Source organism: Balaenoptera borealis, assembly GCF_965194805.1.
Source record: "Balaenoptera borealis genome assembly, chromosome: 6".
Taxonomy (NCBI): domain Eukaryota; kingdom Metazoa; phylum Chordata; class Mammalia; order Artiodactyla; family Balaenopteridae; genus Balaenoptera; species Balaenoptera borealis.
In genome coordinates, this window is record NC_138863.1 from 113,997,549 (window position 1) to 114,011,533 (window position 13,985).

The 13,985-nt window shown below is 39.2% G+C and overlaps 1 protein-coding gene across 18 annotated transcripts in view; it reads left to right on the forward strand.

The window, feature by feature from the left end:
- NCKAP5 (NCK associated protein 5) overlaps positions 1-13,985 on the forward strand; it is a 1,102,730-nt gene that overhangs the window by 265,179 nt on the left and 823,566 nt on the right. Inside the window, exon 1 of one of the 18 annotated variants that reach the window (XM_082397790.1) lies at positions 5,303-11,834. The exons of the other annotated variants lie outside the window; for them this stretch is intronic. Within the exon in view, the coding sequence (XP_082253916.1) occupies positions 11,829-11,834 (6 nt within the window). The 5' untranslated portion in view covers positions 5,303-11,828. Of the gene's footprint in view, positions 1-5,302; positions 11,835-13,985 lie in introns of those variants that run through there. 18 annotated transcript variants of the gene reach the window in all.

The following is a 13,985-nucleotide window of genomic DNA, read 5'->3' on the forward strand; positions in this document are numbered from 1 at the left end:
ATACAGGTCTTTTTTCTCCTTAGGTGGGTTTATTCCTAGGTATTGTATTCTTTTTATTGCAATGGTAAATGGGAGTGTTTCCTTAATTTCACTTTCAGATTTTTCATCATTAATGTATAGGAATGCAAGAGATTTCTGTGCATTCATTTTGTATCCTGCTACTTTACCAAATTCATTGATTAGCTCTAGTAGTTTTCTGGTAGCATCTTTAGGATTCTCTATGTATAGTATCATGTCATCTGCAAACAGTGACAGCTTTACTTCTTCTTTTCCAATTTGGATTTCTTTTTCTTCTCTGATTGCTGTGGCTAAAACTACCAAAACTATGTTGAATAATAGTGGTGAGAGTGGGCAACCTTGATTTGTTCCTGATCTTAGTGGAAATGGTTTAAGTTTTTCACCATTGAGGATGATGTTGGCTGTGGGTGTGTCATATATGGCCTTTATTTTGTTGAGGAAAGTTCCCTTTATGCCTACTTTCTGGAGGGTTTTTATCATAAATGGGTGTTGAATTTTGTCGAAAGCTTTCTCTGCATCTGTTGAGATGATCATATGGTTTTTTTCCTTCCATTTGTTAATATGGTGTATCACATTGATTGATTTGCGTATATTGAAGAATCCTTGCATTCCTGGGATAAACCCCACTTGATCATAGTGTATGATCCTTTTAATGTGTTGTTGGATTCTGTTTGCTAGTATTTTGTTGAGGATTTTTGCATCTATGTTCATCAGTGCTATTGGCCTATAGTTTTCTTTCCTTGTGACATCTTTTTCTGGTTTTGGTATCAGAGTGATGGTGGCCTCGTAGAATGAGTTTGGGAGTGTGCCTCCCTCTGCTATATTTTGGAAGAGTTTGAGAAGGATAGGTGTTAGCTCTTCTCTAAGTGTTTGTTAGAATTTGCCTGTGAAGCCATCTGGTCCTGGGCTTTTGTTTGTTGGAAAATTTTTAATCACACTTTCAATTTCAGTGCTTGTGATTGGTCTGTTCATATTTTGTATTTCTTACTGGTTCAGTCTCGGAAGGTTGTGCATTTCTAAGAATTTGTCTATTTCTTCCAGGTTGTCCATTTTATTGGCATATAGTTGCTTGTAGTAATCTCTCATGATCTTTTGTATTTCTGCAGTGTCAGTTGTTACTTCTTTTTCATTTATAATTCTATTGATTTGAGTCTTCTCCCTTTTTTTCTTGATAAGTCTGGATAATGGTTTATCAATTTTGTTTATCTTCTCAAAGAACCAGCTTTTAGTTTTATTGATCTTTGCTATCATTTCCTTCTTTTTCATTTATTTCTGATCTGATCTTTATGATTTCTTTTCTTCTGCTAACTTTGAGGGATTTTGTTCTTCTTTCTCTAATTGCTTTAGGTGTAAGGTTAGGTTGTTTATTTGAGATGTTTCTTGTTTCTTGAGGTAGGCTTGTATAGCTATAAACTTCCCTCTTAGAACTGCTTTTGCTGCATCCCATAGGTTTTGGGTCGTTGTGTTTTCATTGTCATTTGTTTCTAGGTATTTTTTGATTTCCTCTTTGATTTCTTCAGTGATCTCTTGGTTATTAAGTAGTGTGTTGTTTACCCTCCATGTGTTTGTATCTTACAGATTTTTTCCTGTAATTGATATCTAGTCTCATAGCGTTGTGGTCGGAAAAGATACTTGATATGATTTCAATTTTCTTCAGTTTACCAAGGCTTGATTTGTGACACACGATATGATCTATCCTGGAGAATGTTCCATGAGCACTTGAGAAGAATGTGTATTCTGTTGTTTTGGATGGAATGGCCTATAAATATCAATTAAGTCCGTGTTGTTTAACGTATCATTTAAAGCTTGTGTTTCCTTATTTATTTTCATTTTGGGTGATCTGTCCATTGGTGAAAGTGGGGTGTTAAAGTCCCCTACTATGATTGTGTTACTGTCGATTTCCCCTTTTATGGCTGTTAGTATCTGCCTTATGTATTGAGGTGCTCCTATGTTGGATGCATAAATATTTACAGTTGTTATATCTTTTTCTTGGATTGATCCCTTGATCATTATGTAGTGTCCTTCCTTGTCTCTTGTAACTTTCTTTATTTTAAAGTCTATTTTATCTGAGTATTGCTACTCCAGCTTTCTTTTGATTTCCATTTGCGTGGAATATCTTTTTCCATCCCCTCACTTTCAGTCTGTATGTGTCCCTAGGTCTGAAGTGGGTCTCTTGTAGACAGCATATATATGGGTCTTGTTTTTGTATCCATTCAGCCAGTCTATGTGTTTTTGTTGGAGTATTTAATCCATTTGCATTTAAGGTAATTATCAATATGTATGTTCCTATTACCATTTTCTTAATTGTTTTGGTTTTATTATTGTAGGTGTTTTCCTTCTCTTGTATTTCCTGCGTAGAGAAGTTCCTTTAGCATTTGTTGTAAAGCTGGTTTGGTGGTGCTGAATTCTCTTAGCTTTTGCTTGTTTGTAAAGGTTTTAATTTCTCTGTCAAATCTGAATGAGATCCTTGCTGGATAGAGTAATCTTGGTTGTAGGTTTTTCCCTTTCATCCCTTTAAATATGTCCTGCCACTCCCTTCTGGCTTGCAGAGTTTTGCTGAAAGATCAGCTGTTAACCTTATGGAGATTCCCTTATGTGTTACTTGTTGTTTTTCCCTTGCTGCTTTTAATATTTTTTCTTTGTATTTAATTTTTGATAGTTTGATTAATATGTTTCTTGGCATGTTTCTCCTTGGATTTTTCCTTTATGGGACTCTCTGTGCTTCCTGGACTTGATTGACTATTTCCTTTCCCATATTAAGGAAGTTTTCAACTATAATCTCTTCAAATATTTTCTCAGTCCCTTTCTTTTTCTCTTCTTCTTCTGGGACCCCTATAATTTGAATGTTGGTGCGTTTAATGTTGTCCCAGAGGTCTCTGAGACTGTCCTCAATTCTTTGCATTCTTTTTTCTTTATTCTGCTCTGCAGTAGCTATTCCCACTATTTTATCTTCCCGGTCACTTATCTGTTCTTCTGCCTCAGTTATTCTGCTATTGATTTCTTCTAGAGAATTTTTTATTTCATTTATTGTATTGTTCATCTCTGTTTGTTTGCTCTTTAGTTCTTCTAGGTCCTTGTTAAATGTTTCTTGTATTTTCTCCAATCCATTTCTAAGATTTTGTATCATCTACTATCATTCCTCTGAATTCTTTTTCAGGTAGACTGCCTATTTCCTCTTCATTTGTTTGGTCTGGTGGGTTTTTATCTTGCTCCTTCATCTGCTGTGTGTTTCTCTGTCTTCTCATTTTGCTTAACTTACTGTTTTTGGGGTCTCCTTTTCACAAGCTGCAGGTTCGTAGTTTCCATTGTTTTTGGTGTCTGTCGCTAGTGGCTAAGGTTGGTTCAGTTAGTTGTGTAGGCTTCCTGGTGGAGGGGACTAGTGCCTGTGTTCTGGTGGATGAGGCTGGACCTTGTCTTTCTGATATGCAGGTCCACGTCTGGTGATGTGTTTTGGTGTGTCTGTGGCCTTAGTATGATTTTAGGCAGCCTCTCTGCTAATGGATTGGGTGGTATTCCTGTCTTGCTAGTTGTTTGGCATAGGGTGTCCTGCACTGTAACTTGCTGGTCGTTGAGTAGAGCTGGGTTTTGACGTTGAGATGGAGATCTCTGGGAGATTTTCACCGTTTGATATTACGTGGAGCTGGGAGGTGTCTTGTGGACCAGTGTCCTGAACTTTGCTCTCCCACCTCAGAGGCACAGTCCTGACGCCTGGCTGGAGCACCAAGAGCCTGCCCTCCACATGGCTCAGAATAAAAGGGAGAAAAAAAAAGAAAGAAAGAAAGAAGAAGATAAAATAAAAGAAAAGAAAATAAAGTAAAATAAAGTGATTAAAATAAAAAGTAATTATTAGGAAAAAAACATTTTTAAGTAATAAAAAAAAAAAAAAACAGAACCGTAGGACAAATGGTAAAAGCAAAGCTATACAGACAAAATCACACACAGAAGCATACACATACACACTCACAAAAAGAGAAAAAGGGGAAAATATATATATATCTTTGTTCCCAAAGTCCACCTCCTCAATTTGGGATGATTCGTTGTCTATTCAGGTATTCCACAGATGCAGGTACATCAAGTTGACTGTGGAGATTTAATCAGTTGCTCCTGAGGCTGCTGGGAGAGATTTCCCTTTCTCTTCTTTGTTCACACAGTTCCCAGGGTTCAGCTTTGGATTTGGACCAGCCTCTGCGTGTAGGTCGCCTGAGGGCATCTGTTCTTCGCCCAGACAGGACGGGGTTAAAGGAGCAGCTGCTTCGGGGGCTCTGGCTCACTCAGGCCGGGGGGAGGGAGGGGTACGGAGGAGGCGGGGCGAGCCTGCGGCGGCAGTGGCGTCGTGACATTGCACCAGCCCGAGGCGCGCCATGCCTTCTCCCGGGGAAGTTGTCCCCGGATCACGGGACCCTGGCCGTGGCGGGCTACACAGGCTCCCAGGAGGGGCAGTGTGGAGAGTGACCTGTGCTCGCACACAGGCTTCTTGGTGGCGGCAGCAGCAGCCTTAGCGTCTCATGCCCGTCTCTGGGATCCGCGCTGATAGCCGCGGCTCGCGCCCGTCTCTGGAGCTCTTTTAGGCAGCGCTCTGAATCCCCTCTCCTCGTGCACCAGGAAACAAAGAGGCAAGAAAAAGTCTCTTGCCTTTTAGGCAGGTCCAGACTTTTTCCCGGACTCCCTCCCGGCTAGCCGTGGCGCACTAGCCCCCTTCAGGCTGTGTTCACGCCGCCAACCCCAGTCCTCTCCCTGCGATCCGACCTCCGAAGCCCGAGACTCAGCTCCCAGCCCCGCCCGCCCCGGCGGGTGAGCACACAAGCCTCTTGGGCTGGTGAGTGCTGCTGGGCGCCGAGCCTCTGTGCGGGAATCTCTCCGCTTTGCCCTCCGCGCCCCTGTGGCTGCGCTCTCCTCCATGGCTCTGAAGCTTCCCCCCTCCGCCACCCGCAGTCTCCGCCCGCGAAGGGGTTCCTAGTGTGTGGACACCTTTCCTCCTTCACAGCTCCCTCCCACTGGTGCAGGCCCGTCCCTATTCTTTGTCTCTGTTTTTTCTTTTTTCTTTTGCCCTACCCAGGTACGTGGGGAGTGTCTTGCCTTGGGGAGGTCTGACGTTTTCTGCCAGCGTTCAGTAGGTGTTCTGTAGGAGCAGTTCCACATGTAGATGTATTTCTGGTGTATTTGTGGGGAGGAAGGTGATCTCCACGTCTTACTCTTCCGCCATCTTGAAGCTCCCTAGATTTAATATGGACCAACAGAAGACTCACTTAAGCCCCTTCTTTTTAAAACTCGTTTGGAAAAATAGTTTTTTTTTCCTTACTGTAACAAAATAGGTTTGTTTTTCTCTAAAAATTATAAGTAATGCATTGATTTAGCTTAAATATTGTAAATTCTATATTTTGGCTTAATTTTGAAATTTTTTTGAGACTTTAAATATTAGCTATTTTGTAAGGGAGCTATTTTAAGTAGAAACATATCTGTAAGAGAGGGTTGGTTTCTTTTTCTTAGTGAAAATCTTGTTTTCCTCAAGATTAAATTTCTTAGCTATTACTTATTTGGGTGCTATTTCTGTTGGTTAAAGGGAAACAAGTACATTGTAATTTATGGTTTGCACATAACGGTTCTAGTTAAATGACTTTTCTTCCATGCTTTTATAATCATCATATACATCTGCTCATGTTAAGTGTTATTCTAGCAAATGAGCTACACTTATTCTATTCTCAAAAGTTTAAATTTTAATTTCATTTAAAGTTATAATATGAAGTAAATTGGTGGATATTTTTGAACTTCCTTTGATACTCAGTAGTAATACGATACTTACAGCAAACCCAGTGTTAGGATATATTGCTTAAATTGGTAGCGTGCATAAAATGAAAATATATTGGCCTTTTAAGATTTATTCTACCATTAATACTAAAATCAGGTAGCTCTAAGTAGACCTCCAGCAATACAATAATTCATTATTGGACCTATTTCAGCCCTTCATGTGACTCAGCCCAGTAAGTGAGCAATTTAGAATTTTGCTGAATGTCAAAGCGGAAAAATAGGAATGGAACCATATTGGGTGGTAAATATGTGTGAGCTAATTTCCCTGTTAGTTTTGGAAGGGTAAAAAGAGGAAAATGTAGTTACTGGGCTCTTATTTATCCACCCAATGGGGACAGGGTACAATCTAAAATCATAAAACTAGGCATTAGCCAAAAATAGCACTCTTTTTCTATTTGCTGATTGACTAGTAAAGGAAAAATGAATTGATGTGAGGTTTTCTTTTTCTCCCTTTCCATGTGTCTTATTTTTTTCATGTCCTTATAATCAGTTTAAATGCTCAAACAGATATAATACTGAACTCGATATTTGTTTTTCAGTTTCTTTTTTTTTAATTGAAGTATAGTTGATTTACAATGTTGTGTTAGTTGCAGGTATACAGCAAAGTGATTCAGTTATACATCTACATATATATATTCTTTTTCATAATCTTTACCATTCTGGTTTATTACAGGGTATTGAATATAGTTCCCTGTGCTATACAGTAGGACCTTGTTTATCCATTCTGTATATAATAGTTTGCATCTGCTAATCCCAAATTCTCAATCCAACCCTCCCCTGATCCCCCTCCAAGTCTGTCATCTATGTCTGTGAGGCTGTTTCTGTTTCGTAGATTAAGCTGAACTTCATATTTGAAGCATAAAAACCTTTATTCTTTATGGACCTATGCATATTTGAATAATGTTTCATGTACAGATGCTTCCTAATGAAAGTGTAAGCCTCTCATTCCTGAACAGATATGTAAGATACTCATAATTACATATTTGTAGACCTTTACAGGAGTTTAGGAGGTCAACAGAGTCTGGCCCATTCCCGTTTTTCAGGATGCCAGTCTATTAAAAAATGTAGAAATGCCAATCAGTTAGGAAAACAGATACATTTTAAATGTTTCCATGGAACAACTGAAGTGAAGTGATCCATGTGAACTTCTTTCAGTTCTTGCAGTGTATCTCTCCATCCACAGGCATCATTTCAATTGGAGAAACACCAGATGTTTAAGTTTGGAACTATTGGTGAAGAGGAGTCCTGGACTATATAGCCCCCCAGCTCCTCCTGGGATAGTGGGATAGGCCCCAAAGGAGCCCTATAGAAATGTATTCACATAAGCCAAAGAGATAACATGTTAGTCCCCGAAGCCTTGGGCTTTGCTTAGGCTCACATCCCAATACGGGAGAAATGTACACATGTCCTGGAGTCTGGTTTTGTGAGGAAAAATTCCAAGAGAATCCTTTCTCAGCCAGATGCCACGTGCTTCAGCTGCTACGGATCCGGCCTTTGTGCTGGTTCTTCTTCTCGTGAGCTTAGCTCTAGAGAGGAAAGAGCACAGGCCTGCAGGAAGTTCAAGCCAAGCCCGCACAGTCCAAAACAAGCCAAAGATGGAATACAGGCGTATTAGATTTCACAAGGCAGGGAGTGACCCCGAGGGTCCACCTTCGGGGAAGTTTATGGTAATTGTCAGAAGCCATTTTAAGGATTTTCTAAGTGGACATCCTTGTGCAGATGAAATTCTCTGTAGGCCCGTCAGTAATTTCCCCATCTCAGTTTAACAATATTGATGACCTGACTATTTAAATAGGTTATACCTGTGTTCTCAAATACTGAGATCCTTTCCAGCTTCCTTTTCCCCTCCTTAGTCCCTCCCCTCGCTGTCCTGTTGTACCCAGGAGTGATTTCTTCATAAACTTTCTGAAGGAGTAAATACAGCAACAAAAAGATTCTATTTCCCTTGTTGAGGGCTTATTTTTTCCTGTGGTAGCTTTCTCAGAAGTGACACTCAGAATCTAAAAGACTAGGTGTCACATAGTGGATTTAGAAGATAGGTGTGGTGTGTGGATAGGGAATAACCCACCGCCACCTCTTATTCCATGCTTCCTCTGTTTTGGTCAGATGGCAGCCAGGGTGTTGCAGTGGCCCCTCAAGATTTCCCTGCCTCTGCACATCTGAAACATCTGGATGCCTAATACATAATATTGCTCATGTTTTTAAATTGTCCTTGACGCTTAGAACATGGCCTTTTAAAATTGGGTTTGGCAGCAAATGCTGGAGGGGGTGTGGAGAAAAGGGAACCCTCTTGCACTGTTGGTGGGAATGTAAATTGATACAGCCACTATGGAGAACAGTATGGAGGTTCCTTAAAAAACGAAAAATAGAACTACCATACGACCCAGCAATCCCACTACTGGGCATATACCCAGAGAAAACCATAATTCAAAAAGACACATGCACCCCAATGTTCATTGCAGCACTATTTACAATAGCCAGGGCATGCAAGCAACCTAAATGCCCATCGACAGACAAATGGCTAAAGAAGATGTGGTACATATATACAATGGAATATTACTCAGCCATAAAAAGGAACGAAATTGGGCCATTTGTGGAGATGTGGATGGACCTAGAGACTGTCATACAGAGTGAAGTAAGTCAGAAAGAGAAAAACAAATATCGTATATTCCACGCATATATGTGGAACCTAGAAAAATGGTACAGATGAACCAGTTTGCAGGGCAGAAATAGAGACACAGATGTAGAGAACAAACATATGGACACCAAGGGGGCAAAGCGGTGGGGGGTGGTGGTGGGATGAATTGGGAGATTGGGATTGACATGTATACACTAATATGTATAAAATAGATAACTAATAAGAACCTGCTGTATAAAAAAAATAAAAATAAAAAAAATTGGGTTTGGGGGGCAGGGAAGAGATGGAAACCTTCATGGAAGGGAGGAACATTGTTTTCATTGTTAAAGGAGTTTCATCTTCCCAAGCACACCATGATGAATACCAGCTCCCTCTTCTCTGCCCTGACAAATAACAGATTTTCACTAATCCAATAAATGTGACTCTAGCTTGTACCTGTCAGTACCGAGTCCGGTGGCAATGGATGGGCCCATTCTAAACACAATCAAGTTCCCTTTAACTCTTTTTATTTAACTTAAATTGAACACATCTTTGTGGATGCTCATGGAACTCAGAATTTTTTTACGTAGCCACAAGGCATGGTTGCACATACCAGCTGAGCTCGTAACAGATGTACTGGCTGCAATATGAGGGAACAGAGGCCTGACATCAAGGCTGAACACAGGAAGTGGTGAAAAAGGGCATCCATGCGTACATATTAATTTAAGCAAAGGAAAAGGGGGAAAATCATTTTTAATTTTTGTCCTAGCAGAGTTGTCTGAAATTTCAAGGTATATAATTTTCTTTCTCTAACCAATTGTTATGTATAGCTCAAAGAACATTGGAAAAAAGAATTTGGATTTCCTCACACTCTTAGCTTAAAAAAAAAGCAAGGGGAGAAACTGGCTCTTTAAGAATAGATTTTTGCATTTCCTTTTTCAAATTACACAAATGAATACTATTAAGTGAACTTATTGAGTTACCTTACACCTCTTCTTACTTGGCAACTCATGAATGCTATTTTTGATGTGTATTATTGATTGTTTTGAATGAAATAGTTTCCATAAGATTTTGTTCCTTCAGGCTATCTAGAGAATAATTACTTTAAAATTTATCTTTCCATCTTAAATATTTTACACTTGTTCTTGAGCCAGCTGTAGGATCTTTAGAAAGCATCCTATTTTGAAATACGAAGAGTAAGTCTGCCTTGCCATTCTGTCTTGGATATGGTATAAGTGTTTCTGTGAACATCTTTGCCTTCACATCAAATGGGAGAGAATTCACAGTGGCAGCATTTGATATCTAACCAAAGGAAGGAGTGACTCTTTGAGGTCATATTGTAGCTTTGGCTCTACAAACCCTAGAAGCCATTATCTTAAAATGATATAAATTCGGTTACAAAATGGAAAGATGATTACATGATTAATGGAGGTTAATAAAGATCATTGAAATCTTAGCCTGGTCGAGGCCATCAGAAACTATTTAATCCAATTTCCTTTGGCTCCAGGCAGGCCACATGGGAACCACTTTGTCAGATGGAATCTCTCTCCTCATCACATACCTATCTAGGGAAGTCAAGTCCCTTTTTCGTATGAAATATGATGCATCCTTGTCCTGACTAAGTACCTACTCTTACCTGGGGCTTCTTTGCTGCCCGTGTTGCTCATTAGAAATTAAGCTCTTGGCTGTGGAGTAATGAAGGGAATGGGTTGGACAGTGTGGGAATTGAAATACAAAGCTCTCACTCCATGAATGACATATCCAACTGTCCCAATTACTTTAGTAAGCATTTATGTGACTGCTGACAGTAAGATGGTTAAATTTGTAGGGTTGACACCCATAGGGTAAATTTTACTGTCCTTTAGTTCAAAATACATAAGAAGTACTACTATTAAAAAGCAGAAAAGAAGACAAAGGGCCAATTGAAAAAAAAGTCATATTTGCTTTATCCAACCTATTCTCACTAATGGAAAAACAACTTGACTAATGCGTTACTGATTTGGGGTCAGCAGCCTTCTTCAAATTCACTAAGAATAGGCCTATTCCATCAGTTAGGAATTGTGTACACCTGCAAGTAAGAGATCTGAAATCATGAAAATATCTGAAATATCTTAAACAAGAAAGGATTTCTTTTTCTCCTGTGTAGTCTGAGTCTGAGGAGGCGATCCAGAGCTGATATTGGTGACTCTCGGATGTTATCAGTACTCCTTTTTCTCTTCTGTCCCACCATTCTTGCCAAATAACTTCCATGATCAAGGTCTCGTCAAGGTCACCTCAGGTCTCAGTATGGCTTACGGGAAGTCGAGGCAGGAGGAAAAGGGAGACGGGAAGGCAAAAGGGCACCTGCCTACTTAGGTACCTTTGAAGAGTTTTCCTGGGAGCCCTTGCAAAAACCACAGTGACTTCAGCGTACGTCTTAATTGTTACCCCTGTCCTCCGGGGAGCCTACGAAATATTCTTTTTCATTTGGGTACAGTGCTACGCTTGCAATATTGAGGACTTATTAGTGACGCATACAAGGAATAAGGAAAATTTCCCAGGAAACTCCCAATCTCTGCTTCAGGCTCCATCCTTAATTTTTGCTCGTTTGGCCCCTCACTTGGAGTCACAAAGCAATGATTTCATTGCTCATAAGACAATAAAAGTTCGGAGAATCAAACAAGGTATGGTACACAGTCACTCCACAGATACAGAGCCCAGATGTTTTTTCATTTTGATATTGTTTGATTTAGTGAATTTCAGCTTCCTTTCAGCTACTGTGGTTGGGAACATAAGTTACAGTGTGTTTTTGCCTTTGTGCTTTTTTTTTTTTTAAAGGTTTATTTATTTTATTGATTGATTGATTGATTGCTATGTTGGATCTTCGTTTCTGTGCTAGGGCTTTCTCTAGTTGCGGCAAGCGGGGGCCACTCTTCATCGCGGTGCGCGGGCCTCTCACCGTCGCGGCCTCTCTTGTTGCGGAGCACAGGCTCCAGACGCGCAGGCTCAGTAGTTGTGGCTCACAGGCCCAGTTGCTCCGCGGCATGTGGGATCTTACCAGACCAGGGCTCGAACCCGTGTCCCCTGCATTAGCAGGCAGATTCTCAACCACTGCGCCACCAGGGAAGCCTGCCTTTATGCTTTTATCAGCAGATTTATTTACATCTGACCATGGCTGATGTAAGACATAATGCCTGTGTGGTTTTACCTTGGCAGTTATTTGGTTGTCAGGATTTCAAAACCTAAAAAGAGGTTTATGTTCTATTTCTCTATAAGGGAAAAAATTGACTTGGTTTTTCAAAGTACAAGGACTTTTTCATGGATAATCCTTTATGCCCCCATTTTATATTGTCTTCTTGTCTTTTTCAGAGAGCGGGTGGGGTAGAAGTGGTGGACAGAGCATTTGGATATGAAGGTGTCTTAGCTTCTGATCAGAATTTGAGCAAGCAGAAAAATCCAAGATAGAAAAAAAAAAAAAAAGGAGAAACAGATTGTAAATTAAACCAAACGAAGAATGATCATCATATAGGGCAATGTAGATATAATTATTCCATTAGATAGAACTTCCTGAGCAATGGATTTGATATCTAGGGCCCAGTGGTACAAGTGTGGGATAGTGAATTTGGAGTATTTGGAGTAATAATGAAGACATTAGAATATTTGTGCCCCCAAATGACTAAAGCCACTAGTCTATAATAAAACCTAGAAGGGGGAAAAGCCATAATTCTAATATTCATTAAGCCATATCAAACAACTGACGTTGAATTTAGAGAGGGGTGAAATGGACATGAACTCTATCTCCATGTGGCATTTTAGACTTTACAAAAAGTATCTTAATTGTCAAGACTTTAAGAGATTATGATCATATAGTCATATTGGATTATGATCATATAGTCCAAAAAGCCTTTCTTTTTGGACTATCTCTATAAAATATATCCTGTTCTTTTTTGGTATTATTTGAAATAAATCCAGGCTTGATTAAACTTTTGTGGCTGGTGGAAAGCCGTACTTCCCCCAGTATTTTAACAAAGACTCTGGCCAATCATCATGAAATATATTTTGAAAACTGAGACATAGAGTTGGGTTCACATGATCTGCAAAATGTCTTGTTGTCAAATAACCACTGTTACATCTTTAAGATGCAGTGAGGCTCTGGATCTGGGATTGTTTCCATGGCCTCAGTACCTCCTTTAATTGCTCTAAGTATAGTCAGTCTCCTTACCCAGTGCAGTTCAATGGATGCAAATATCTTATTAGTCATATTTCTCAGAGAAAAAATACTTCACATCTTCCTCTTTGAACTCCCTAAGAAAGGCTCATTTGAAAATTACCATTTGGCCTTTCTATCAGTTCCAAGTGGAAACTTTATTGCATTTATAATCTGAACGAATCAAGGAATCATCAGCTCTATTTAAAAAATGTTTCCACTCAAGCTGAAAATAATAGACCAGTGCTGAGTATCATGCCACGTATTTGCTCAATTCATACACTTTGGATAAAAATATGTGACCATCTGTCCAGATGTTTTCTCTGTGTGATAGGTAGCATCCCAATTGTTTCCATTTTTGATTGATTTCCAGAATTGGAAGAGTATCTTGAGTTGTGCAAATAGTCTTTATAACTCTGGGTGAAATACTTCAACTTATTAAAAAAAATTAGAGAAAAGCACAAAATCCCTGGAAGGAGGTAGGCCCACACAACTTGTTTATCCAGACAGCCTTGAAATTTTGAACCATCTATATAGAATGTAGAACTGTTTATACTTAACTGGGCTTCATGGGTATGATTTTGAAAATCTCAGCTATGTCAAAAGCACTTCATTTCCTATAGAAGCTGAGATCTGAGATACTGAACAGACTCTTTTCTTGGGCATAGTAGGGTTTGAGTTTACAAGTATATTGCTTGATCCAAAATGCTGATAGCCAATGTTGATGCAAATGATTGATAAATTTTACATGGTTTGATATGAGTATTAAAGATATGCCCATCTCAAAGGCATATAGAGCACTGTTACTGATTTCTAAAGTATTTCTCCATTTTCTTGTCCCTAATGACCTGATTCAGGTAACAGACACAATACTTATCAATATTTATCTTAGTATGTTGAAGTATAACTCTGTAGGAAATGATTTCACTGTTGAGTCACTGATTTCAAAGCAAGTCAGCAGTGTTTTATGTATGGTAATCACCTGCAGACCGCCTCATTCCATTTAAATTGTTTTGTCCAGCTTGCAGACCCTGGCCCCACCAAAAGCTAAATTCTCTTTTTTAATGCTATTTAAAAGAGAAATTTGAACAATAGTAGCTTAATTTCTAGTCACAGTGTGTAGTTTCTTAGCTTCTATTCATATTATTAAAAATGAATATGTTCTGTCCCATTTACTGATTTGCAACTGCTGACTGACATCAAAGTAATTTAATTAATAGCAACTATTGCTGTTTTTAAGATAATTATTAAAGTAAATTAGAAATATGTGACAAATTCTTATATGTAAGTAACAGGTTTGAAAGTGCTTAGAGGTGGTTTTTAAAACCTCTTTCTCCTATGTCCCTTCCTTATTTTCAA